Genomic DNA, 27,530 nt, shown 5'->3' with positions numbered 1-27,530 from the left:
CCTACTTTTTCTTTGTTTGTTCATACTTTTGGTCGTATCTAAGAATCTTTTGCCAAATCCAAGGTCATGAAGATTTACCTCTATGTTTTCTTATAAGAGTTTAATAGTTCCAGTATGACACTGTCTTGATTGTTATTAGTTTTTAACAAATTTTTAAATCAGGTAGTGTGAGTCCTCCTTTGTACTTCTTTTTCAGGATTGTTCTGGATATTCTAGATTCTTTGAAATTTTATATTAGATTCAGTTTGTCAATTTCAATATAGAAGTCAGCTGGAATTCCAACAGAGATTGCATTGAATCTGTAGATCAGTTTGGGGAGGATTGCCATGTTAATAAAGTTTTCTGATTCGTGACCACAGGATGTTTTCATTTACTTATATCTTAATTTCTTTCAACAATGTTTTGTAATTTTCAGAGTATAAGTTTTACACATCTTTTTATTCCTAGTTTATTCTTTTGATACTATCATGAATTGTTTGCTTAATTTCATTTTCAGATTGTTCATTGTGTGCAGAAAAATGATTTTATTTTTTTTTTTGTATATAGACCCTTTATCGTGAAACCTTGTTGAACTCATATTAGTGCTAGGTGGATTCCTTTAGTATTTTCTACATACAATATTACGTCTTCTGTGAATAGTTTTACTCCTTCTCTTCTGATCTGGATGCTTCTTTCTTTTTCTTGACGTATTAACCTGACTAGAACCTCCAACACAATGTTGACTATAAGCAGTGACAGCAGACATCTTTTTTTTTAAAATCCTAAGCTTAGCAGACAGTACCCAGTCTCTTACCATAAAGTGATATTAGCTGTGGGCTTTTGGTAAATGCCGTTATCAAGTTAAGAATGTTCTATTCCTCGTTTGTTGAGTGTTTTATCATGAAAGGAGTTTGGATTTCTAGCGTGTGTGCGCGCGTGTGTGTGTGTACACATGCACGTATATACGGCTTAAATAACTTTGGATTAATATTATACTAAGGTAATCAATAATCTATGTTTTATATAAATATACCTGATCGTGCCACTGCACTCTAGCCTGGCAACACAGTGAGACCCTATCTCCAAAAATGAAATAAAATAGTAAAATAAATTTGAGATACTGTTCTGGGTGAGAACTGCTATACATAACAAATGGCTTGTAAATCTTCTAAAGAAGCTTATCTCATTCCATAAAATAAGTTACTAGCATTATGATAAAGTTATATGTACATAAAACAGCTAATTCCTGAAATGGCATACATTTATTAAAGAGAATCGTAGTAACAATTGCTTAGAGCACTCTGTAAAGCAAGTACATTGGACCAAAATGAGGAAGTAATGAAGCAATTCTATAAAATGCAGGTTAATATTTTTATACTAGGTTTTTTTTTTTTTTTAAGACAAAGAGTCCTGCTCTGTAACCCATGCTGGAGTGCAATAGCATGATCTCGGCTCACTGCAACCTCCACTTCCCAGGTTCAAGCGATTCTCCTGCCTCAGCCTCCTAACTAGCTGGGATTAAAGGCACCCACCACCGCGTCCGGCTAATTTTTGTATTTTTAGTAGAGATGAGGTTTTGCCAGGTTGGCCAGGCTGGTTTTGAATTCCTGACCTCAGGCGATCCACCCACCACAGCCTCCCAAAGTGCTGGGATTACAAGCCTGAGCCACTGCACTCCGCCGAAAAATTTTTAAAGGTAAAAATTGAAGCCCAAAATGTAAACACCCAAATATCTTTCCCTTACGGTTCCTGGATTCAAATTAAAAAAATTTTTTTTTTTTTTTTTTTTTTTTTTTTTGAGACGGAGTTTGGCTCTGTCTGAAGTGTGATGGCACCATCTTGGCTCACTTTAACCTCCACCTCCCAGGTTCAAGCCATTCTCCTGCCTCAGTCTCCTGGGTAGCTGGGATTACAGGCACACACCACTACACCTGGCTAATTTTTGTATTTTTAGTAGAGACACGGTTTCACCATGTTGGCCTGGCTGGTCTCCAACTCCTGGCCTCAAGTGATCTGCCTGCCTTGGCCTCCCTAAATGCTGGGATTACAGGTGTGAGCTACCACGCCTGGCCAAGGAGGAATTTTTAATGGACATCTATTCACCTCTGTACAAGCCTATCCCAGTGGTTCCAGTTGACCTATGCATTTATGCCCAGGCTCCCTGCCGTTGTCTGTTTTGAGTTAAATATCCACTTTTAAAAGTAAAAGTCACCTGTAGTCAAGGCTAAACTCATGCAGCAGCGTCCTTAATACTGTCAATGTGTCAATTCCTTTGAGATAATTATGTGGCCATGGAAACGAAACTGTGATACTATTTCTACTATACTTTGTCACAGGGAGATTACAGGTATCTAATGAAGGAGTTCCTTTTTACTGGAAACCCCAGAAGAGCAGGTATTAACAATATATTTGATACTGCCCCCCAAAATTAGAACCCTTATTACTAAGGCACCTCAATGACCCATTCAGGACTCTGACAGGAATCATCTTTGTGAAATTAGAAACTTTTAAGAGAACAAAAACAATCGAGAAAAACAGTACTAGGATGACAGATAGGACAAAAGCTATAAACAAAATACAAGAGAAAAAGCACCTGATTATAAGATCCTTTAATGACAACTTTAATGATCCTTTAATGACAAAGCAGTGTTTCATATTCTTTTACAAAATAGTGCTATCCATCTCCAAGCCTTGCTAAGTGTCATGTAAAACTGTTCAACGGTAGACTATAAAAGCGTCTACATTTCTTTGCCAGAAGGGTTTCAGAATAATTCTGTCTGCTGATGCTTCTTTCAACTGAAAAGTGTATTAATATAATCAATGATTCCTATAATTAAGCACGAGAAAGACTGTTTCTACAATTTAATGGATTAAACAACTGGACATCCCAACTAATTTCAGTATCACATTTGAAGACGATGACTGCTCCCTCTTGGATTCATTAACACTACTTTATTACCACCTCCTGTTTTTCTTCCCTTTCCTGTTTACTACTCTACCTTCCAAGCTCCTCTTCTCCCAACTCTTTAATATTTCTTAGGATTCCCTAACATTTGCTCCTCAGTTTCATTCTCTCCCTTTATATTCTCTCTAAAAATTCCCATTCATATACCTATTTAAGTTTTCATCATCTAAACAACTCCTAGTTCCCTGCTTCTAGCTCTAAGCTCTAAAATCACATTCCTGGCTTTTTACTTACTAGACATCACCACCCAAATACCAAAAATGCATTTTAAGGCAATGGGTACCCCAAACCATGTTCATCTTCCCCTCTCAATGTTCTGCTTCTATATTCAATTGTAGAACTGAATATAAGAGCTACTTCTATATTCAATTGTAAAAGTGAGAAACTTGTGAGACATCACGGACTTCTCTATGCTCGCTCCTCCCATAAATTAAGGATAAAAGTTTGATCTCTCTCACATGACAAGAGGAGCTCCACGTTACGGTCTCTACTTGCTCTTCCAGCTTCTTCTCCTTCCTCACTTCCCTAGAATGTCTCTTATACTTAACTCCTACTCTACGAACACACTATGCACTTTTCCTTTACTTCAGCTAAACTATCTTCCTTACCTTCCTCAACTGCAAATTCCTACTTTCTCTCTGACTCACCCCAATCTCCCCTTGGGCCCTGAGAATTTGTTCAACATGTATTTAATGATGATAGAAACCAAATAAACTGGCTTAACACTACAGACAAAATCCTTGTATTACGGCTCACAATCTAGTGGTCCAAATAAGACTACAAATAATTACAAGTAGCCTGATACGTATCTGGATGAAATAATGGCAAGGTGCTATGGCAGCTGAGGAGGCGTGCACAATTGTTATGATTATTCCCGGTATCAGTTTTGCTTGGACTCAGCCTTGTGGATTAGTAGGAATTTGTCAGATGGAAAAGTTAGGTCAGAGGAAGGCATAAGATATTAGGGTACGTTCTGGTACCTGGTAATATATTGCAATACATTGAAGGGCATGGGGAGGCTAGAGACCCCATAAAGAAAACCATCAGCCATGCGGAGGATACATGAGGTGGGCCAGACCAGAAGCAAGGAGACAAAGGAGGCACTGCATTATGCCAAGTAAGTAATGATGGCCTAAAAAGCAGCGACAGATGAAAGCAGGATACAGAAGATACTTATCCTTGTTCCACATACAAACTAAGGCGCATCTTCAGAACAAGTCTAAGAGATAGATGTTCCTATTTTTACACAAGAAGAAATTCAAGCTCTGAAGGATGTTACTTGCTCAAGATGACACAGCTAACAAGTGGAGGAGCAGGGATTCAAACCTCAGATCTTGCTCCTAGGCAGTATGATGAGCCAATATCTCCAAATGCGTGTCCAATTATAAACCAACAGATCATGTTTCCACAATTAATTCTGGTCTGTTCAACTTAGAAATAATTCCAAAATAAAATTCCTCTTCCATAGAGAAGCATAGCAAGCACAAAGGAAAAATACTCTAGCAGTTTTAACATTGCATATCCTTAAGATTTTAATATTATTCCAAGCTGTGTACAACTTTAGTACATTCAAATTCTAAAGGTTATCTCTTTATCTTACAGTTTTCTAATGACACATTCTCCAACTAAGAATTTTACATGGGCCACAAAGTTTGAAAGCAATCTTATTAGCCTACAAATCTTCACTGTCCTTATTCCTATAGTGCTAAGCATGTAAAAAAAAAACTTATTGATCTAAAAATAAAACCTGAATTTTAAAACATGCTTAAAATGACATCTGTACTTCTTAAGTATAGACTTAACTGGGTAATAGTCAATATTTTAAAATTTATTTAACTACTATATGCATATGTACTTGCTTTATATGTATTATAAAGCATAATCCATATTTAGAAAACTTTGCAAAATACGCACCTCTAATAATGAGTTTTAAAGCTAAACGAGCAAAATATTTCTCTAGTTTTTCTTTAGCAGTTCTGTGAATGGATTTTTTTTTTTTTTTTTTTTTTGACAGAATCTCTCTCTGTCACCTGGGCTAGTGTGCAGTGGCATGATCTTGGTTCACTGCAACCTCCGCCTCCTGGGTTCAAGCGATTCTCCTGCCTCAGTCTCCGAAGTAGCTGGGTGTGGCACCTGCCACCACGTATTTTCAGCAGAGACAGGGTTTCTCCATGTTGGGTAGGCTGGTCTCAAACTCCTGACCTCAAGTGATCCACCCACCTTGGCCTCCCAAAATGCTGGGAATACAGGCGTGAGCCACTGTTTCCAGCTGGATTTCTAAGTTACTTATCTTAAAAAAAAAAATTGTCTAAGATTACAAATGATCAATTCCAGAAGAGATATACCTCACATAAAAATTAACCTACTAAATTGAACTAAATGAATATCAATACAAGCAATATGAGTAAGCCTTACATTTCATGTTTTTAAAGCTTACAAAGGAAGGGGTGTAACTAATTTATTCAACTCCAAAACTTTATTCTTATTACAGAATCAAAGCTTTTAGACATTAAAAGGAACAAGGGAGGATCTGAACTATTTTAGGTTTAAAATCCCATGATCAGCGATATTAATTGCAGCCATAAATAAACTGCTGAGGCCAAATATATAACAGCATTCCTATAATCGCTGCCAAAAACACTGCATACATCCTCAAACATTGAGACAAAGGATGGCAGACAGGTTTCAACTCTAATTGTTAAGTGGCTGCCTCCAACAGAATATTGAGACTGGGGAACAATGTGGGGCAGGTTTCAACTCTAATTGTTAAGTCGCTGCCTCCAACAGTATATTGAGACTGGGGAACAATGTGGGACTTGATGTCAAAAAGAACTCAGAGGATTATAAAAGCCTGCCATGGGCACAAGAATGTAGTACCTTGTACTACTCTTGGCTTCAGCATTAAGCTGACAAAGACTTCCTACTGCAATACTTTACTTTTGTTTCTATTATGAACACCGTATTTCACTGTTTCTCATCAAAAGCACCTGATGTCAATGTAACAAAATACACAATGAGATTCTTTTTTGCTATGTCTGACAAAATGAACAAGAAACCAAATACCAGTTTTCTAGATGCACTCATAAATGACTTCAGTTAAAATAACTAGTGTTACATTTTTTCAAATGCTCTTATTCATCTGGAAAATTCAGTGTTATATATAAATGTTATATATATACACATGCGTGTATATATATATATACTGTTTTAGGGGAAAACATTATCATTTCAGCTTGATATTTTAAATGTCAATTATGCATATTTATTTGGAATAGTAAGATTTCCCATAAGTGAAACATGTTATAGTTACCTATAAGCATTCATTTTTCACCATTCTATTTACAATTTGAATTATGTAATGCTTGCATACTGCAACCAATTGTTATAGAAAAGTCACATAAACAATATAAATCTGATGCCCAATCCTTTACAAATATGAAATTTCTTTCACTGGGTTTTCAAACTGTCAAGTATAAATAGGAAACAGTCACCAATACTTAGGATGAGGCACTTTAACAATTACTCAAAAAGGTTAAGTATACAAAACTGTAAACCAAAACTCTGTGTATTAGTCTTATCCTTAATTTCAGATGTGATTAATCTGAGATGATCTAAGTAAGGAGTGTTAAAATACAGACATCATCACAGACCAGTTAACGTGCCCATATACAAATGAACTAAACCAATGACACTTGGGTTTCAGAAAGGGACTCTTTCAACACTAAAACTTCTGTAGAATTTTTTCATAAACAAGTATAAATATACTGCTCTCACAAAGGCAAATGGTATCTCTACCATATTCCTAGACAAGAATACCCTCAAATTTACCTGAATCACAATTTTATAGTCTTATGTACTCTTTAAAAAGTTTTTAAAATACTCAAATTTTAAAATTAAATCTACTAATACTTTTTCGATTACAATTTTAAGATAAAAAAGGTAATGAATAGATATTTTACCAGCCTTTTGTGAAAGACCTTTTAAACATTTCTATTTGGGCACCTCATTTTCAACCTTAAAACATGTTCTCTGTATATTTACACTGCACGTTTTGGTAGTTCGGATAATACATACTTGATTAAAGGTAATAATTTTTTTTTTTTTTGAGATGGAGTTTTGCTCTTTGTTGCTCAGACTGGGGCGCAATCTCACAATCTCAGCTCACTGCAACCTCTGCTTCCTGGGTTCAGCCGATTCTCCTGTCTCAGCCTCCCAAGTAGGCGGGATTACAGGCACCCGCCACTATGCCTGGCTAATTTTTGTATTTTTAGTAAAGACGAGGTTTCACCATGTTGGCCAGGCTGGTCTCGAACTCCTGACCTCAGGTGATTCGCCCACCTCAGCCTCCCAAAAGTACTGGGATTACAGGCATGAGCCACTGCGCCTGGCCAATTCCTACTGTTTTCTGAATTCCCTGTGCTGTATTTTTTCCCCAACTATCTGATTTCCACATTCTTCTATTAGTTTAAAAAAATAAAAAAAAAGGGCTGACTCAAATTTTAAAGTTTACCAGAAAAGATTAAAATCTTGGTATATACCAAGCAAGAATTTGTGGACCCACTAGCTAAGTTTTAGGTAAGAGTAGCTAAATCTCATTAAACCTGTTTATTTCTTCTAATTTAAAATTTGAGTCATTTCTATAGCTCAGATATCCAAATGTCCTTTAATAGAAATGCAAGTTAGTGCTGATTTAACATGGTTAGCTGTTCCAAGTTCACGTACCAAAATCACTTGCTATGAATGTGTGCACATGTACTCCTTAATTCTCCTTTTCTAAAGAAACTGGCTTTCAATCAATATACTACCAGACATTTAACTCTCCTCTAAAATCAGAAGTTGACCAATTTTCAAATACATGGAAAGAGAAAATACTGATTTAGAATGACAAAAATTAAGCTTGGCAAAAGTAGTGACTTTTATTTACAATTGCATGTGTCAAGATTACAATGGAAACACTAGTGATACCATCTGAACAAAAGCAATGATTTATTGGTAATGGCAATGAATGAAACATTGACAGTCTCTGGCGAGAATCAAGCAATTATCCAGGAGCTGTAGATCTGATTGCAATATGGTTGTCCAGTGTCTTTTGCACCTTAGTGGCTTTCTCCTTTTTTGCCAACTACCTAGAAAGACAAAAATAAATTTATATGTACACCCTATTGATTTTAAATATGCATTATTAAAAAAAACTAATATAGTACTCAGTTTAAAACCTTGGTATTAATTTTTATCCTTGGATTTTTTCTGGCATGCAATGTATTTTCACTGTTGAAGCAAACTGTGACCTCTCCTCCCACCCCAGCCACAGGAATTACACATAAAACACATGCAGGCTATTTTTGGTTTCATACAGTTTTTTTTTTTTTGTTTTTAAGTATAGCAATTTTTTAAAAACAAGGTTGAAAGTTTAAAAAAGTTAATTTTAAAAATGATCTATATGAGTAAAACATATTTGACATACTATTTTTAGATAGTTAGAAATCGAATGTTGATCACAAAAGAATCTGGAATTAGAAGGGTATGCTAAACTCATGTCTTCATGCCCAACACAGCAAATTTCCAGACTTCCCCCCTCAAAACATTGACATGCAATGAAAACAGATTAAAAGTGACTAATTTTTTCTGGTTTAAGAAAAAAACCCTGGTGTAAGAGTACTACTAAAAATGAAACAAATAAACCTTGTTTCTGTCAATGATTAGAAAAATCCTCTACTGGAGGGTTATAAAAAACATTCTGGTTGCTATATATGTGGCAGCATAAAAATGTGAAGAATAAAAATTTGTTTTCTACCAACAAATCTAGAAAACAAATTCTGTGCAGGAGAGTTAGAAAATTATGTTCTAATAGAGAAATTTACCTAAAACTTAAAGTTTATCATTAGATAATGTATTCTTAGAGCAAAAATGCCTCTAAAGAAACCCACTTGCAAAATACTGAATGTGTATTTGTGTAGAAAGATTTCTGTGTACATTTATAAATGTAATTTTCGTATTTTAAATTGATTCTATTCTAAATGGCAGTATCTATACCAGCAAAACACATAAAGGTCATCAGTACATGTCTGGTCTAAAATATAACATAGCTGGGTCAACATCATTTATGAGAGACCTGAAAGCTTTCCACTGAAATCCCAATCACACAATCCTAGAAATGTTTTTCCCACCCTGAGAAAAATCACTTCTAGTACTTTAAAAGAACTCCCCTTTGGTCCAAAGACACCATGTTAGAAAGCTCACAAGCTAGCAAGATGATAAAAAGGCAGTTTCATACAAGATAATGTGGATAAGAGTAAGAAATTCCAGTTTTAAGAGCCACTAGAAGGGGAAGTGGCATTATCTCTATCACAAGTAAATTTTGTGCTGATAAACACTGAGAGCATTATTCATCATTATATTACTTGGGAAACACAAAACACAAAGCTATTAGATTAAGCAAAAGAAAACAAAAACAAATAATATTAAAAATTAAACTTCTAGCAGATGTGATACAGAAGACACAAATCTGCATACTGTTTCACAGGTTGATAACTCTCAACTTGCCAATGTGTATTTTCTGTAAAAAAGAAAAAATTCAACATTCCAACATGGATTGTCATCCCAAACGTAAAGCTCTTTTATTCATTCTTAAGTCTTTATATTACACCTCAGACAAACCAAAATCTACGTACATAAAAATTAGGTTTCTGTCATATTTATTCAAATATTTTTTATTTATATTTATTCAAAGAGTCCATTGATCTTCTATATTAATATGTTAACCCAGCCTAATATTCAGTCCATAAGTCCTTCAACTGGTTTTGAGCTCACTTGGGCAAAAGCGGAGGACACGCCCCAAGCAATCATCAAAAGGACTTTGGGGGTAACCTTCCAACGAGGAAAAGAAAACTAACACCCCTCAACTGAAACGCAATCAACATATTAAACTAGCACAAATATAAAAGAACTTGATGCAACCGCTATATTTGATTTCCAAAAGAATTCTATAGTTCCTAGGAAATAAAATTTAAAGTTTAGAATGGATTAAAACATTATTCAACAACTAGTTAAATCTAAAACCACTTATAACAATTTAAGTTTATTGTGATTTTACCTCTCAAAATGTAGTACAAAATTAAATATAAAACGGTAGAAAGTAAAAAAAGTAAAAAGGCTAGTGAGTAACACGGTATGGTAATAAAATTAAAGCACCTAGTTGCAAGCCCAAAATGAAAGCCAAAACAAAAGGCCAATTGAGAAACACAACTAGGATGAGATCTGAAGAAAGAGATGGTTGAGGAAACCTAGGTAACAAGGCTGATCCAGATGATAGAAGCTGTAGAAATCTTGCACCAACAATGGCGAGAACATGGGAAGGGTGAGAGCAGACAGGTGCTAGATGAGCAGAGAAGCAAGGAGGGGAGTAGAGTAAGACAAGGTCAATCTTTATATTACTTCATTTTAAAATATCTTCTGTTTTTAGTTCATTTGAGTTGGATTAAAAAAGCTGAAAAATAAACAGACAGAAATGTTACAAAAACAGCTGATACGGTGAATGGCCAGTTTAGAAAAGTCTATTTTTATTATAGTGATAAAAATATTTTCACATGCACCTCATTTCCTAAGAAGCAGAAGCCCCTATAATTTCTCATTTTTTATTATAAAATTTTAATTAAAAATTCTGTATTAAAATAAAGCAATCCATATAAAGAGCGTATTTTAGCAAAAACATCTACTTCCAATTAAGATGGCAATGGCAAGTTTTTCATGCTGCAATACAAAAAATCTATTGACAACAACAAACAGCCAAAGTATAGATTATAATGTGTGCATGATGCCTATAAGAACCAAAAACAGACAAGTAGAAGGAGTATCTAGTCTGCCAAACCTTAAAAGTCTAACCTTAAAACCTGTAATAGCATGAAAGGTTGTCTAAGATTTCTATCAGCATTGGAGATTCAACAGCATTACCTTAGCTTCTGTCATCTTAGTGACATAAGGAAGTCAATGACATACTGAAAACTGAAATTATCCAGAAACAGCTCACACAAGATAAAAATATAAACTAAAAATGCTAAACATTCGATCTACTTTATCATTCATTAAGCCATTTTATATAGCACCCTTCACTACACAGTGGTCATCATAATTTTCCTCCCTGTGCCTATAAAACATATGCCAAATCTATTTTGAAATTTTCAATTCTAGGCCGGGCACGGTGGCTCACGCCTGTAATTCCAGCACTTTGGGAGGCCAAGGTGGGCAGATCACAAGGTCAGGAGATCGAGACCATCCTGGCTAACACGGTGAAACCCTGTCTCTACTAAAACTACAAAAAAATTAGCTGGGTGTGGTGGCAGGTGCCTGTAGTCCCAGCTGCTCTGGAGGCTGAGGCAGGAGAATGTCGTGAACCCGGGAGGCAGAGCTTGCAGTGAGCCCAGATCGTGCCACTGCACTCCAGCCTGGGCAACACAGCAAGACTCCGTCTCAAAAAAAAAAAGAAATTTTCAATTCTAATTACTATGTATATACTAATTCAGACTGACCAAATGAGTAAAAGAAAAAGACACGCCATATGTGACCTGTCCTTGAATGAATCCTCCACCTTCCTAAGTTCATGTCCAGGTCCCTACTTCTCCATTCTATCAAGGGTGCCCATAGCTGTCTGTTGAACTGTACAAATTCTACTCTCAAAACTTAGTTGAAGGCCTCTTTCTTCACAAAGTATTCTCAGATTTTCCCAGTCATTGTAGGAGGAAAAGGAAAAGTCACTTAGCTGGTAACATCTGAGAATACTCTGTGGACAAAGAGACCCTTGAACTAAGCTTTGATTAATTTTGATTAACTTCCCCTGTGTTTGTCCACCATCTACAAGAATATAGACTTGCTGTAGACCAGAGATCATGACTGAACAGTAGTCCCTCCTTATCCGTGCTTTCACCTTCTGCAGTTTCAACTGCCTATGGTGCAGTACAATAAAATATTTTGAGACAGTGAAAGAGCAAGCATGGGCGAGACCATATGCATGTTAACTTTTAACCACAGTATATTGTTGTAATTGCTCTATTTTATTATTAGTTGTTGTTAATCTTTTTTTTTTTTTTTGATACGGGGTTTTGCTCTGTCACCCAGGCTGGAGTAGAGTGGCATGATCCTAGCTCGCTGCAGCCTTGAACTCCAGGGTTCAAGTGATCTTCCCACCTGAGCCTCCCAAGTAGCTGGAACTACAGGTGTGCCCACCACCTTGCCTGGGTAATTGTGTGTGTGTGTATATTCTTATAGAGATGGAGTCTTACTATGTTTATCAGGCTGGTCTTGAACTCCTGGGCTCAAATGATCTTCCCACCTTGGTCTCCCAAGTAGCTGGGACGATAGGTGCGCCCACCGCCTTGCATGGATAATTTTTTTTTTTTTTTAAATAGAGATGGAGTCTTCCTATGTTTGCCAGCTGGTCCTGAACTCCTGGACTTAAGTCATCTTCTTGCCTTGGCCTCCCGAAGTGATGGGATTACAGGCGTGAGCCACCATGCTCTGGCTTTGTTGTTAATCTCTTACTGTGCCTAATTTATACATTAAACATTATCAGCGGTATGTATATATGTACAGATACTCTTCCACTTCCGATAGGGTAATATATCCCAACTAAACCCATTGTAAAGACCAGGCGCAGTGACTGATGCCTCTAATCCCAGTACTTTGGGAGACTGAGACAGGTGGTAAGGTCAGGAGTTGGAGACCAGCCTGACCAACATGGTGAAACCCCATCTCTACTAAAATTACAAAAATTAGCCAGGTGTGGTGGCAGGCACCTGTAATCCTAGCTACTCCGGAGGCTGAGGCAGGAGAATCACCTGAATCCGGGAGGCGGAGGTTGCAGTGAGCTGAGACTACATCACTGCACTACAGCCTGGGTGACAAGAGTGAAACTCCATCTCAAAAAAATAAAAATAAGTAAACCCATTGTAAGTTGAAAATACTGTAAGTCAAAAACGCAAAACTGCCCCACACTTAAGAGAATGGTTTCTACTGAATGCATATCAATTTTGCAGTACTGTAAACTTGAACCATCATAAGTTGGGAACCGTCTGTATGGAAAACACACAGTAGGGTTTGTTAGTGTCTGTGGTTCCAGGCATCCACTGGGGGGTCTAAGAACATATTCCTCCCCACTGCCCCCCCCAACGGGTAAGGAGAGACTACTGTACTAGCATCGTACCATAAGGACAAAACATACCATACCACACATCTATTATTTCCTTCAACCAGAACCAAACTCAATTATAATTTTTAATAAGCAACTCTGTACAAGGACTAAGCTGGCCAGTTTCAGTCCACATGTAAGCCCTCTTTTTTTTTTTTTTTAACTAAATTGAAGTTGTTGCTTTGTAAAATATAAAAACAATGAAATACTAGCTCACTTTTAAAGAATAACCCTAAAAGACGAGTGACTACAGTACAAATGTCATTCAGAAATATTACAAGAAAATGTAATATTAATATACATAAGAAAATCACTTATCAATTAAAATTTATTAAACATTAAAAGCAAGGGGCTAAGAAGCCCAGAACACCAACAAGGGAGTAGATTATGGTATTCAAATTATTCTTGTAGCAGTTCTCAAAGTGTGGTCTCCAAGACCCTCTCAAGGAGTCTGGGAGGTCAACACTATTTTCATAATGCTAAATCGTTTTTTTGCCTTTTAGACTCTCATGCTCTTCACAAGTATCCAGGGGAGTTTTCCAGGGGCTATACGATGTGTGACAGGAAAGCTGACTGAATGCAGAAGCAGATATGAGAAGGAAAGGATGCTTTTAGGCTCGTAAACAGAGAAGCCTGGGTAACATAGTGAGACCCTGTCCCCCCACACAAATAAAACATTAGCTGAGTGTGGTGGTGCTCGCCTGTAGTCCCAGCTACTCAGGAGGCTGAGGCTGGAGGATCATTTGAGCCCAGGAGTTTGAGGTTGCAGTAAGCCATAACTGTGCTTCTGCACTGCAGCATGGGTGACAGAACAAAACCCTGTCTCAAAAAAAAAAAACAAAAAAACCCCAGGAAATTCTAAATTAATACTCTTCTTCTTACCAAATTGGTTTTTTAGAAAATACGCTTATTTTTTATTTAAAAACATTGGTTAACATGTGTTCATTATTTACAAGTATTTTTTATATTTCCCAGTTTTAACTTCTAAATGGCAAATATCAGATAAATATAGCCCACATAAACAAAAGTTCTTTTTGGTCTTCAATAGTATTAATATAAAGAGGTCTCAAAGTCCAAAAAGCTTGAGAACTGCTACCGTATAATTTAAAGTTAAAAAAAAATTAAATGAATAAATGGCTGTTATAAAACAAGCACAGATACTCTCAAGCAAAAAAAGTCTAACACCTTTGCTATCCTAAAGACAGCCCCCAGAAAGGTAGTCTGACAGTCAGAAAAGAGAAAACACTAGGCTAGAAGGGATGTAAGGGGGAAGTTAAACACGAAGTGGAGGCAGATAGTTAGATGAGTAATTATTCATGCAAAGTAGAGAAACTTTAACCGAATGGCTAGCTGGTAAGAAGATGAACAAGATAGAATGGTGGTTATTTACAGAAAAAAAATGAAAATCAAATAGCATAAACTGAGGTGAGAACCAGGAAACTAGAGCCAAATAAATGATATGAGAAAACAGTAAGATTTATAGTAATAGATCTTATAAAAAACTAAGCTAAGAACAAACCACACAAGGCACACTTAAAGCCAAGTCCAATGATATCTAATTCAAAAAGGCAAAGCAGGCAGCCAAGATGTCTTTGTTGCTCACGCATTTTCCCAATAAAACATATTTCATATCGTAAAAATGTAGATGCTTAATCTCTGCTTCCTCTGACTCATAATACATATGTGAAACATCTAGACATGACAGCTCTAAGTACATAATTATTCCTGCGGTCCCCAAAATGTTATCACGCTATGAGACAGGAAAACAGTAACTGGAAAACAACCAGTTAAAATACCTATTGTCCAGGTTTGCAATTTGGTAAAAACAGCATACAATTTTGTAAGATCATCCTCTGTTATGCAATCTAATACATTTTTCTATAAGTGAATTAAAGTCAGGGCCGGGCGCGGTGGCTCAAGCCTGTAATCCCAGCACTTTGGGAGGCTGAGAAGGGCGGATCACGAGGTCAGGAGATCGAGACCATCCTGGCTAACACGGTGAAACCCCGTCTCTACTAAAAATACAAAAAACTAGCCGGGTGAGGTGGCGGGTGCCTGTAGTCCCAGCTACTCGGGAGGCTGAGGCAGGAGAATGGCGTAAACCTGGGAGGTGGAGCTTGCAGTGAGCTGAGATCCGGCCACTGCACCCCAGCCTGGGCGACAGAGCAAGACTCCGTCTCAAAAAAAAAAAACAACAACAACAACAAAAAACAGTGAATTAAAGTCAGATCTGTAGATGCCACCAAAAAGAGTAAGAGTGTTCAAGATGTTCTCCATCTTCAATTCCACAACAGGGGTCTCTTGGGAGCCTCTTCATCTAGGAATTGCAAGGCCTAAGGAAACTCTTCCTCAAGCTCTAGACTGCCTGCCAGATGCAATCATCAGAGACAGTGGGACGCCTATGTATTCTGTGCTGCCACATTTAAACTGAATATATAGCAACTAACGCTCTGTACTGATAAAGCTCTCAGTAGCACTTTGATGATCTGTGGTTGTATATTTAAGAGTGACCTTAGGGAACTGTTGCCCATTAGAAGTTGTTCCAGGGACGTACAAAAGGAATTAATCTGGATTAACAAAGGTCCCACCTACCCTATTAATTCTTTACAAACCTTGTAATTGTGTCTTTTCAAAAGAAAATTATATGCACACACATAAAGATATATAAAAGTACTTTAGAAAACTTGCCTGTTTATCATTATTTCATGAAATGTGCTATTTCAGCATACAAACATGGTTTGGAAAGTTAACATGTCAGTATATTAAAACTCAGTCCATTATTTTTTAAATAAAATTATTCAAGTAATTTAAAACTTCATCAGAAATAATCACCAGAATCTTAGTATCAACTAAGTTCTTTAATTCTCACAACTGCTTTCAAATAATTTTACTTTCATTTTTCCATTATTACTAACCACTTTCTATAACCCAACTATTATTTTTACCCTTATGTTGATGTCATTCATTAAAAGACTATCAGTCACGACATCATTTTTTATTAAAGATTACTTTGCTGGATATCTAAAAATTTAGTTAGGAGAACTTTCTATCCTAGTTCAGCCTTGTAAAATTTTATGACATGATGTGATTTTGAATAATTTGGTTAAAAGAAAGTATGACAGTTGAGATACATGAAATTATTCCATTAAAATTATATTTTTACTATCCCTAAGTATCGTTTAAGCAAACTTACTCGTTTGAAGTCATTCATATTTGTTGCCTGGACTGGAGTACCAATAAAAGTAAAATATGAAATTCTTGTTGTTTCCTCTTCACCTTGATTCGACTGAACAAATATCTACCAAAAAAGTTTACATTTTTAATTACAATCCTTCTTCACAAACATGCTTTAAGTTTAATCAATTTCCTTAAATTACTAATAAAAATATTCTCCATTCTTTGTAAAAATTAATCTAGGCTGGGTGCGGTGGCTCATGCCTGTAATCTCAGCATTTTGGGAGGCTGAGGCGGACGGATCACCTGAGGTCAGGAGTTCGAGAACAGCCTGGCCACCATGGCAAAACCCCATTTCTACTAAAAATACACACACAAAAATAACCGGGCGTGGTGACGGGCACCTGTAACCCCAGCTACTCGGGAAGGTGGGGCAGGAGAATCGCTTGAGGTGGAGGTTGCGGTGAGCCGAGATCATGCCACTGCACTGCAGTCTGGGCAACAAGAGCAAAACTCTGGCTTAAAAAAAAAAATTAATCTAAATTATATAATACTAAGACTAGTACTCCTATAGGACTATTAATTATAAGGCTGTTTGCCCTGCTATTCTTTCTCCAGAGATGTCATGGCAAGACACCAATATATACAAGTTCATGATAATTTGGTGTGATAGTATGGCGGAGTTACAATTAAATACTTTTTTTTTCCTTTTCTTGTTTTATTGAGATGGAGTCTCACTCTGTTGCCCAGGCTGGAGTGCAATGGCACGATCTCGACTCAATGCAACCTCTACCTCCCAGGTTCAAACGATTCTCCAGCCTCAGCCTCCCGAGTAGCCAACCACCACGCCCGGCAAATTATTATTATTTTTTTTAAGAGACGGAGTCTTGCTCTGTTGCCCAGGCTGGGGTGCAGTGGCACCGTCTCGGCTCGCTGCAACCTCCGCCTCTCAGGTTCAAGCAAGTCTCCTGCCTCAGCTTCCTGAGGAGCTGGGACTACAGGCACACACCGCCACGCCTGGTTTTTTGTGTTTTTTTTGTATTTTAGTAGAGACGGGGTTTCACCGTGTTGCCCAGGGTGGTCTTGAACTTCTGAGCTCAGGCAATCTGCCTGCCTCAGCCTCCCAAAGTGCTGGGATTACAGGCGTTAGCCACCGCGCCCAGCAATTAAATTCTTTACAGAGAATGTTGAAAGGGTATTAAGATTTAACAATTACAATGGGACAGACTAACATTGGAAATTTTATTAAAATTATAGTTTTTCACTGAGAATAAAACTGAAGTTATATTCTTTCCGCTATTCCTGTATCCATTCTATTTCCTAGAACATTAAAAGAAAAAACAGTATTGGGAATCAGCTCCTAAAATAATACTATGCGCCTCACATTTTTTTTTTAAGCTTGACTCTATATTTAAAAACTCCTCTCAACACGTTAAAAACTGAAAGCTTTACTCATTGATCCTTTGTTATACATTGGATTTTTAAAATTTGCTCCATTTCTAAAAACACAATATTCTAGGTGCTGTCTACTTTAAAATATGGCACCTATCTCTTTTATGAGACAAGGTCTCATTGTTACCTAGGCTGGTCTTGAACTCTTCAGTGCAAGTGATGCTCCTGCCTCAGCATCCCAAGAAGCTGGGACTACCAGTGTACCACCATGCCCAATTAAAAATTGCCTCTCGTGATTGAAACAACATACTTCTTTCATTCTGAGATGCCACTCATTGGTCAGTTTTCAAAGGCAGCCATATATTATTTCAAGAAAATATTTGATAACGAGTACACTAAGTTTAATATAACCATTTTCTTTGATTTCATTTGAATAGGATATTTCTAATACTTAAAACTCAACTTGATTATAATTCTTTTTTTTTTTTTGGTTGCCCAGGCTGGAGTGTAACAACACAATTGCGGCTCACTGAAGCCTCAATCTCCCAGGCTCGAGTGATCCTCCAGAGTAGCTGGGAATACAGGTGCACCACCATGCCTAGCGACTTTTTGTATTTTTTGCAGAGATTCGGTTTCACCATGTTGCCCAGGCTGGTCTCAAAATCATGGGCTCAAGCAATCTGCCCATCTTAGCCTCTCAAAATGCTGGGATTACAGGAGTGAGCCACTACATCCAGCCAATTATAATTCTTCATACTACTGCTACGTATATTCTGTGAAACTCTCAAAAACATTCTTAAATGAACACATACTTTAGCATTCTTCTAATTTACAAAAATAGAATTATTCCATCACAACAAACAAATTGTAGCAGTTTGGCATGACATTCTCAGTGGCTCTGTGCTGGTTCCTACTTTCTTTTTCTAAATATTCTACTATTCTTTTCTCACTGTCCTACCCATTCCTCTAAATGACTGTAGGTGAGAAGCATGAGCTGGGTTTCAATGCTAAATTTTTTAAAAGCAATTAATAACTGCTAAAAAGTAGGTCATTCTTATGAGTGGCACTTTAATAATGACATCTAATACACATGACTTAAAATCATCTCAAGCACTAGTCAATCTTCAGAAAGGCTGGGTGTAGTGGCTGAAGCCTGTAAACCCAGCACTTTGGGAGGCCGAGGTGGGAGGACTGCTTGAGCCCAGGAGTTTGAGACCAGCCTGGGCCACACAGGGAGACTTCATCTCTACAAAAATAAAAAATTAGCTGGGTGTGGTGGCACGTGCCTGCAGTTGCAACTGCTTAGGGATGATCACCTGAGCCCAGCAGGTCAGGGCTATACTGAACCAAGGTCATGCCACTGTACTCCAGCCTGGGCAACAAAGCAAGAACCTGCCTCAAAGGAAGAAAAAATTCAGATATACTTTAGGTCATCTTATAAAATGTAGTATTATCTTTTTAAAAAGCATTTTTAAGGCAGGTACAGTGGTGCATGCCTGTAATCCCAGCATCTCAGGAGGCTGAGGTGGGAAGATTATTTAAGTCCAAGAGTTCAAGTCAGCCTGGGCAACACAGCGAGACTCCATCTCAAAAAAATACATAAAAAGTCATTTTTACTAAGATCATGACCACTACACTTTCAATAAAAGTAAAAAGGATTTTACAAACGCATCACTACTTATTACCAGGTATAAAGAATAAAGCACAAATATCTTCAGTTTTAGTATCAAGTTATAGAATAAACTTCTAGCAAAAGTTACCATATACATATAAAATAACTGACAAAAACCCACAAATATTCAAAAATCAATCTGTCCTTCCTGTTTAGGGTACATAAATTAAAAGAAGAAAATTTATTCTATTATACATTTTACTCATTTCAAATTGAGTGGATAAATACCACTTTAAAGAATCACTTAGACTCACCTAGGATACTGAAAATAGTGTTGTTACTCACAAACCTATTAAATACATATAGATGAAATGCTACTTACAGTTACACTGTTAACATTCTGAAACTTAACATAACGAAGTGGAACAATGCCATCTTCTTTAATATCATCCTCTGTCAGTTCCAGAGCTTGAGTTGGTTCACTTCGTTCTGCCTCTTCAAAATCCATAGATCGGGGTAGGTTGATAAAAATTTTTACATATTTAGGGCCTTGACCTATAAAATGGTAGAATAAAATGAAACGTTTAAAAACCTCAAATATACTATACTCCCTTTACCACAACACTCACACTACACACAGACACACACAAATCAATATACATATACTTCAAATAACTCCATTATTAGAACTTGTACAAAAGTCCGAGTATTCAGGCAGCCAATCCTTTATTTTCCAATACACGTTTACTGTTCCTTCTCGGCCTAGCTAACACTGTGGTAAATATTAGGAATATAAGATTAAAACAAACACATACACACAGAGCAAGTCCCTGCCCCCAACTACAAAAGACATGCTACAATAAACAAAATACCACAGGAGAGGAGGTACAAGGAAGGTGACAACAGATTCTGACAATATATGTAGGTTAACAAAAAGCTTCATAAAATAGCATTTGAACTAGATCTTATAGTTGCCAATAGTTGGTACATTTAGTTATTTAGGAGGAGAGCCTTATCAGTGACAACATTTAGCCAAAAGAAAATTAATAAGAATTGCCAAATTTCATTTTAGGGATTAGATTAGGATGTGCTAAGTGGTAAAGTCCCATGTATAGAATGCCTTAATCCCTTTAACTTCAAGGAACAATTTAACACTCATATTTTGTGACTGAAGAAGGAAAAGTAAGACTCATTTCTGCAGCATTTGCTTATAGAAATACTTCGTAATTTCAGAGTAAAAGTACAATTTTATTAATAAAAAATTATTAACATAAAAATTTAACACAACAAATAAGAAAAAGCTATCTTCTAAATAAGGCCTTGGCTATTTCTTCCAATCAATCAAAAAAATATCGAACCCTAGTCTCCATTCCCCTATTACCCCTCAGAAAATGCTTAACAGAAAAAGAAAAAATGGGGGGGTAAAAAAGGAAAATTCTTTATTTTAGAAGAGAAATCCTAAGTCTGCACAATCATATTTACATGCATCGATATAAAAAAGATGATACTATTAATAGGGCACAAACAGGAATATCTGGAGCCTCAGTTTTCTCACTTAAAACAAAAGGGGTTTGAAATAAATCTTTTAGTTTTGGTTCTAAAATATGGCTGCTCAAAATCTACAGTTTTAGAATAGTTGGAAAAACGCATTTAGCACTTCTCAGATTAAAAGGAAACAAATGTTAAAATAAAAAAGTATAAAAATAACTAAGTTCTCTTTCTTTCACACTTTTAGTACCTAATAATCTCACATTATTTACCCATTCATTTATATCTTACTTTGTTCCAAAACAAGCCAGACGCAGTGCTCACACCTGTAATCTTAGCACTCTGTGAGGCTGAGGTGGGTGGATCACCTGAGGTCAGGAGTTCAAGAACAGCCTGGCCAACAGTGGTGAAATCCTGTACTAAAAATACAAAAATTAGCCAGGCGTGGTAGTGCCTGCCAGTAGTCCCAGTTCCAGCTACTCGGGAGGCACAGGTGGGAGAATTGCTTGAACCCAGGAGGCAGAGATTACAGCGAGCTAAGATTACGCCACCATACTCCAGCCTGGGCAACAGGACAAGACTCTGTCTCCCAAAAAAAAAAAAAAAAAAAAAAAACCAAAAAACCTACCTCTACTTAATAAAAAGTTTTAATTTTATGCTAACAGTTCTACAAAGCAGGAAGTTAGTTTAAAGAAAAGCTATCTTTTACTCACCATTATCTGGTCCTTGAAATTTCATGGAATAAAGCTTAACAGGTTGATTGAATGCCACAGTAATAAGTAGCTGTGGAGACACGAGTTTCATTTTAAAAGGGCTCTTGTACACCCTGAGTACACAAACTACCGCAGTAGGATGAAAATAACAGGCAAGAAAAAAAAAAAACCTAATTCATCGAACAAAACTAACTTAACACGAAAAATCAGCAAGTTGAAAGTCACTTGATTAGATAACATTTGAGAAATACCACCATCAGTTATTTATATAAGGGAATACAAGAAAAAAAATTCATCAAGTAAATACTAAGACTATGCATAGGAATGTAAGGTCTTGTGAGCTATAAACTGGCAAGCAACCTGCTTTCTAACAAATCAAACAAAAATCGCAAATTAAAATTTAAACTATTCATTTTAGCATACAGCTCTAGGATGGTTTATTGGTCAAGTATCTATTCACATAACTTGACGATTTAGAGGCAATACACAGGTTACGCAGAGACTAGCCCTGAAATGGACTCTGATCCCAAACTTAAGAGAATAGGGCTCTTACAGCTCTGAGGTAATCTCCAAACTTCCATCCTATATTTACTTGACTGACTGAATCTGGAAGGCCACATAAGGGAAGAGGAATATGAAACACTGTCAGTATGCTTGTCTCTCTGAAACTCTTCTGGATCATTTGCACAATCTTCTTTCCAGCCAAAAGTGTGTTTGATGTAAGTACCTATGCTTCTACCCTGGAAAGATTTCCTGGGTAGCAAAATCTCAGGAAGCCTGAGCCAGTCCTGCTGATTAGTATTATCACATTATTTTTAGGGCGCCATTTTACAAGAAACACAATGTGAATGACACTCTCAAAGTTGTAAAATATGGTGGCTCTGGGGTTACAGCATAGAAAAGATGGGGTTTGGATTTATGATTTCAGAATCATGTTGTGGTTTATCTGCCTGAGAAAATAACTAGGCTATTTCCTTTAGTTACACCAATACTTTTTATACTCAACCCATAATAGGGTATCAAAAAATAATAAGCATGACATGATTAGGGAACTGAACTGTAGGTGAAGAGCAGAAGACATGGGAAAGCTAAAAGCAGATCAAGTCAGCCTCTTCCTAAAGCCAGTGAAGAGTCATTTCACTCTTCTAAGGAAGGGAAACATGCAGATTTATATTTTAGAAAAATAACTTTTGTTATCATATAGAAGATGAACCAGAATGGGCCAAATCAGAGACAATGGAAGAGAAAGTAAACTGAGGAAAATAACAGCCAAAAATTTAAAAAGCTTGATCAAGGAGGTAACACCCAACTTACTCTGTGGTAAGGGCAAGGCAGGGAAGCACAGGGAATATAATACTGGTTTCTATCTAGGAGAAAGGAGTTAGCCACATGGGGAGGGCTCATCTCATTAATCTCTATTTCTCAGATACAAATTCATCTGGGTGGGAAGAAGGTATGGAAGTCAGGTCAAGGATGAACAAAAGGACCAAACAGCGGTAAGAGCTCAATTCTGCAGTGGGTCTCACCCAAGAGTTCAGCAATTTTTCTTAGTGCACCTAAGTTCTTTTCTATGGCAGCCCACATACAAGAACAGAGAAAGGAGGTGGGTATGTATGGTCAAAAAACAAAAGTCAAAGATACTAAAAGCTATAGAAATGAAAGGAAGAAGTGATCATCTGGGAAGGAGAGACAAAAGCCACAAGATGGGAACAAGATAAAGAAACAAGAGCAGGCATAAATAGTGATAATCCCCACAAGCTTAACTTCAGCCCTTAATTACCTGTTCATCACAGTCAGATTCCAAGAAGGTCGCGTCTTTTCGTAAACAGTTGTCAAATCCATGCTCATCACTTTCATTAAGACATTCACAACCAGCTTTGTTAATAAAAGGCATTAAATCCATCTGAAAAAAAAATTAAATCAAGATTTTAGGTAACATATTTGGATTAGGTATAAAAATGTTAATAAAAAAATCTGAATCTGTGATTCTCTTTAGGCAATTTTAAAGAAAACACTTTTAAAACAGTTCATAAAACTTTTACAGTAGTCCTTTTATTTGCATTTCTGACTGAGATCTACCATTAATTATTAAAGCCAAATCTACGCTTAGCCTACTTGTTAATGTATCAGAAATTATGTCTTTAACATAATTTTAAAATGTTGACTTATACTTTAAAAAAGAAGTGTTTTATAGAAGAAAATACACAAATTAAAATATCTGTAAGATCCAAAAAAAGCCTATTTCCCTCCTAGTGGCCAAGGACTCTTTCTATCTATGAAGATGTCTGATTTAAGATGAGTAGCAAATAAGGACTTAAAGTTTTTATCATGAAAAATTTCAAACAGACAAAAATATAACAACATAGTTAATCCCATGTATCCACCACCTCCAGCTACAATAATCATCAACTCAAGGCCACTCTTGCCTCATCTTTAACCCCCAACTACATCCTAACTCTTCCCTGATTAGTTCGAAAAAAAAAAAAAATCTTTTCACTTCATTCATGAACATTTCAGTGTGAATTTCTAAGCAATAGGAAGTTTAAAAACACACACACACACACATTCTCAATATCATTATCACAATCAGTAATTCCTTAACAACATCAAATCGGTGGTCAAATTTCCTCAACTGTCTCATAAATATTTTACAGTTGAATTGTTACACTCAGAATAAAGATAAAAAAAAAGCATACGCCAAAGAAAAAGGTCTGGTATGACAGCTCATGCCTCTAATCCCAGCACTTTGGGAGGCCGAGGTGGGTGGACACCTTGAGCTTAGGAGTTCAAGGCCAACCCCAGCAACACAGTGAGACCTTGTCTCTAAAAAATTAGCTGCGTGCTTTGGCATGTGCCTTTAGTTCCAGCTAATTAGGAGACTGAACTGGGAGGATGGCTTGAGATCAGGAAATCAAGGCTGCAGTGAGCTGAAATTGCGCCACTGTACTCCAGCCCAGGCGGCACAGTGAGACCCTGTCTCAAAAAACAAACAAACAAAAAGTATAAACATTATATTTGGAGGCCGGGTGGGGGTGGATCACCCCTGTAATCCCAGCATTTTAGGAGGTCGAGGCGGGCAAATCGCCTGAGGTCAGGAGTTTGAGACCAGCTTGGCCAACATGGTGAAACTCTGTCTCTACTAAAAAGACAAAAATTAGCCAGGCATGGTGGCAGGCACCTGTAATCCCAGCTACTTGGGAAGCTGAGGCAGAAGAACTTCTTCAACCTGGGAGGCGGAGGTTGCAGTGAGCCGAGATTGCACCACTGCACTCCAGCCTGGGCAACAGAGCAAGACTCCGTTTCCAAAAATATATATATATACACACACACACACATATATATAAAAAATAAATTATATTTCGTTCATATGTCTCTGAAATCCCTTTTAATCTAGTCATTTAGCTTATAGATTTCTCAATACTTTGGATGTTACTGTTTGCTTCCCTGTGATGTCAGTCGGCACATGTCCATCTCTGTATACTGTATTAACTAACACTTCCATACCTCCCACACAATGTCAGAGTTGTGTTAACAGCGGTTGGTCATGCTTGTCTTGTTTCTGACTTTAGTAGGAATGCTTCCAGTGTTCCCTTATTAAGATTTTACTGAATGCTTTAGGAATAAAGGGGTATTTAAATTTCGTCAAATGCCTTTTCTGCATATTTGGAGATCATGATTTTTCTCCATAGGTCTACTAATGTCACAGATTAAGTAAACTTCCTAACATAAACATCTTTTACATGCTTTAAAAAAACTCAATTTTGTTTTTTTTTTTTGTTTTTTTTTTTTGAGACAGTCTCACTCTGTCGCCCAGGCTGGAGTACAGTGGTGCAATCTTGGCTCACTGAAACCTCCACCTCCTGGGTTCAAGTGATTCTCCTGCTTCAGTCTCCTGAGTAGCTGGGATTATAGGTGTGTGCCACCACGTCTGGCTAATTTCTGCATTTTTAGTAGAGTTGGGGTTTCACGTTGGCCAGGCTGGTCTCCAACTCCTGGCCTCAAGTGATCTGCCCACCTTAGCCTCCCAAAGTGCTAGGATTACAGGTGTGAGCCACCACACCCAGCCCATGATGATATTATTGAATTTTGTTTACTAACACTTTATTTAAAAGTTTTACACCAATATTCATAATTGAAACTGGCCTGTGGCTTTCTTTTTTGGTGCATACTTTGTCAAATTATCAGATCAATGTCATAGTTCAGAAATAAATTTAGAAGTTTTCTTTTTACTTAAGATCTGAAGTAGTTACAGTAACACTAGATTACCTGATCTTTATAAGGATTTGGCAACATTTACCTGTAAAGTCATAGAAGTCTTTATGGAAGAAATCTTTATGACTATTTCTTCTATTTCTCTATGGTGCTGGTCTAATTCAGCTGTTCTGCTTCTAGTAGAGTTGATTTTGGTAAAAGTGTATTTTTCTAGAAAAGTATCCATTTCATCTAAACAAGGATTACTTTTCAAGTCTACCAAGTATTATAGATGAGTCACATGTTCACCTCTCTATCTCAAAGGGCTTTCATTACGTTTTTTAAAGAGAAGATACTAATACATACATACTTAATTCTGAAAGACTGAAGAAAACTTTGTATGTCAAGTAAATATGAAAATGGTAATAATCATTAGTATAGACCTCTAGTTATACATAAAACAGCTTAAATGCTTTCAAGGCTAAAATGTTATAGTAAATGTATTACTCAGAGTAACGTATAGCCAATTTAAAAGATGGGGAGGGAAGAAAGAAGGGCCACAGAGCAAAGTTTTACTATAGCAGAATTATTCGGAGCATTATGAACATTTGCCTTAAAAGGGCAGTTTTGACAAAATCTTTTAAATGTTTTTGTCTTCCATCCTATCTATATGTCACTTCAATATGATATCTAGGATTAAGACAACATTACAATCGGACTTGCAATACCAAAATGATAAAAATACTAAGTGGGTAAATTCTTCTCAATAGTTTTTATTTTTATTTATTGTGGGGCACACAAAACGTGTGTGTGTGTGTGTGTGTGTGTGTGTGTGTGTGTGTGTGTTAACGAAGTCTCCCTCTGCTGCCCAGGCTGGAGTTGCAGTGGCGCAATCTCGGCTCAATGCAACCTCCGCCTCCTGCGATTCTCCTACTTCAGGTTCCGAGTTGCTGGGACTACAGCAGTGTGCCACCGCACCTGGCTAATTTTTGTGTTTTTGGTAGAGACGGGGTTTCTGATGTTGGCCAGGCTGGTCTTGAACTCCTGACCTCAGGTTATCCGCCCACCTCAGCCTCCCAAAGTGCTGGGATTACAGGTGTGAGCCACTGCATGCCCAGCTCACAAAACATATTTAAAGGGCTGCATTAAAGTATTTTGTTGTACAATATACAACACTGTCTGGGACAAACTGGCATTATTACACTGCATATTTGACATAACTGGAAACTGACATATTCTGAAAACCTGCAATGAGAAATAAATGTCGTTACCTTTATAATCAACATGCCAATCATGGGAAAATAATCAGGTAAATCCAGAATATGCAACTGTCTCTAAAACAGATATCCTAGCTGGGCACGGTGGCTCACACATGTAATCCTAGCACTTTGGGAGGCTGAGGCAGGTGGATTACCTGAGGTCAGGATTTTGAGACCAGCCTGGCCAACATGGTGAAACCCCCCTCTACTACAAATACAAAAATTAGCGGGCTGTGGTGGCGCATGCCTGTAATCCCAGCTACTTGGGAGCCTGAGGCAGAAGAACTGCTTCAACCGGATGGCGGTGGCTGGGGCCAAAGGGGCGGAAGAGGTTGCAGATCGCGCCACTTCACTCCAGCCTGGGCAAAAGTGTGAAATTCCATCTCAAAAAAAAAATAAAATAAATAAATAAATAAATAAATAAATAAATAAAACAGATAGCCTAGACCCATGCTATTCAACATGATACTCATTAGCCACAAGTGGCAATTTAAAATTAAATTAATTAAAATTAGATAAAATTAAAAATTCAGTCCCTCAGTTGCACTAGTCATATAAGAAAATGTTCAATAGACAA

General features: G+C 37.1%; 1 protein-coding gene across 1 annotated transcript in view; it reads right to left on the bottom strand.

Moving 5' to 3' along the window:
- Window positions 1–7,835: 7,835 nt before the first annotated feature.
- The window catches only part of TXNL1 (thioredoxin like 1), a 37,430-nt gene continuing 17,735 nt past the window's right edge, over window positions 7,836–27,530 (bottom strand). The window contains exons 4-8 of the mRNA XM_008013995.3: window positions 23,284–23,406; window positions 21,504–21,573; window positions 19,685–19,857; window positions 16,318–16,422; window positions 7,836–8,070 (exon numbers count right to left, since the gene is read on the bottom strand). Of these exons, the coding sequence (XP_008012186.1) occupies window positions 8,041–8,070; window positions 16,318–16,422; window positions 19,685–19,857; window positions 21,504–21,573; window positions 23,284–23,406 (501 nt within the window). The 3' untranslated portion in view covers window positions 7,836–8,040. The remainder of the gene's footprint in view (window positions 8,071–16,317; window positions 16,423–19,684; window positions 19,858–21,503; window positions 21,574–23,283; window positions 23,407–27,530) is intronic.

Source organism: Chlorocebus sabaeus, chromosome 18 (assembly GCF_047675955.1).
Source record: "Chlorocebus sabaeus isolate Y175 chromosome 18, mChlSab1.0.hap1, whole genome shotgun sequence".
NCBI classification, from domain to species: domain Eukaryota; kingdom Metazoa; phylum Chordata; class Mammalia; order Primates; family Cercopithecidae; genus Chlorocebus; species Chlorocebus sabaeus.
Note: the sequence above shows the minus strand (reverse complement) of the source record. Positions and strands in the feature narration are given on the sequence as shown.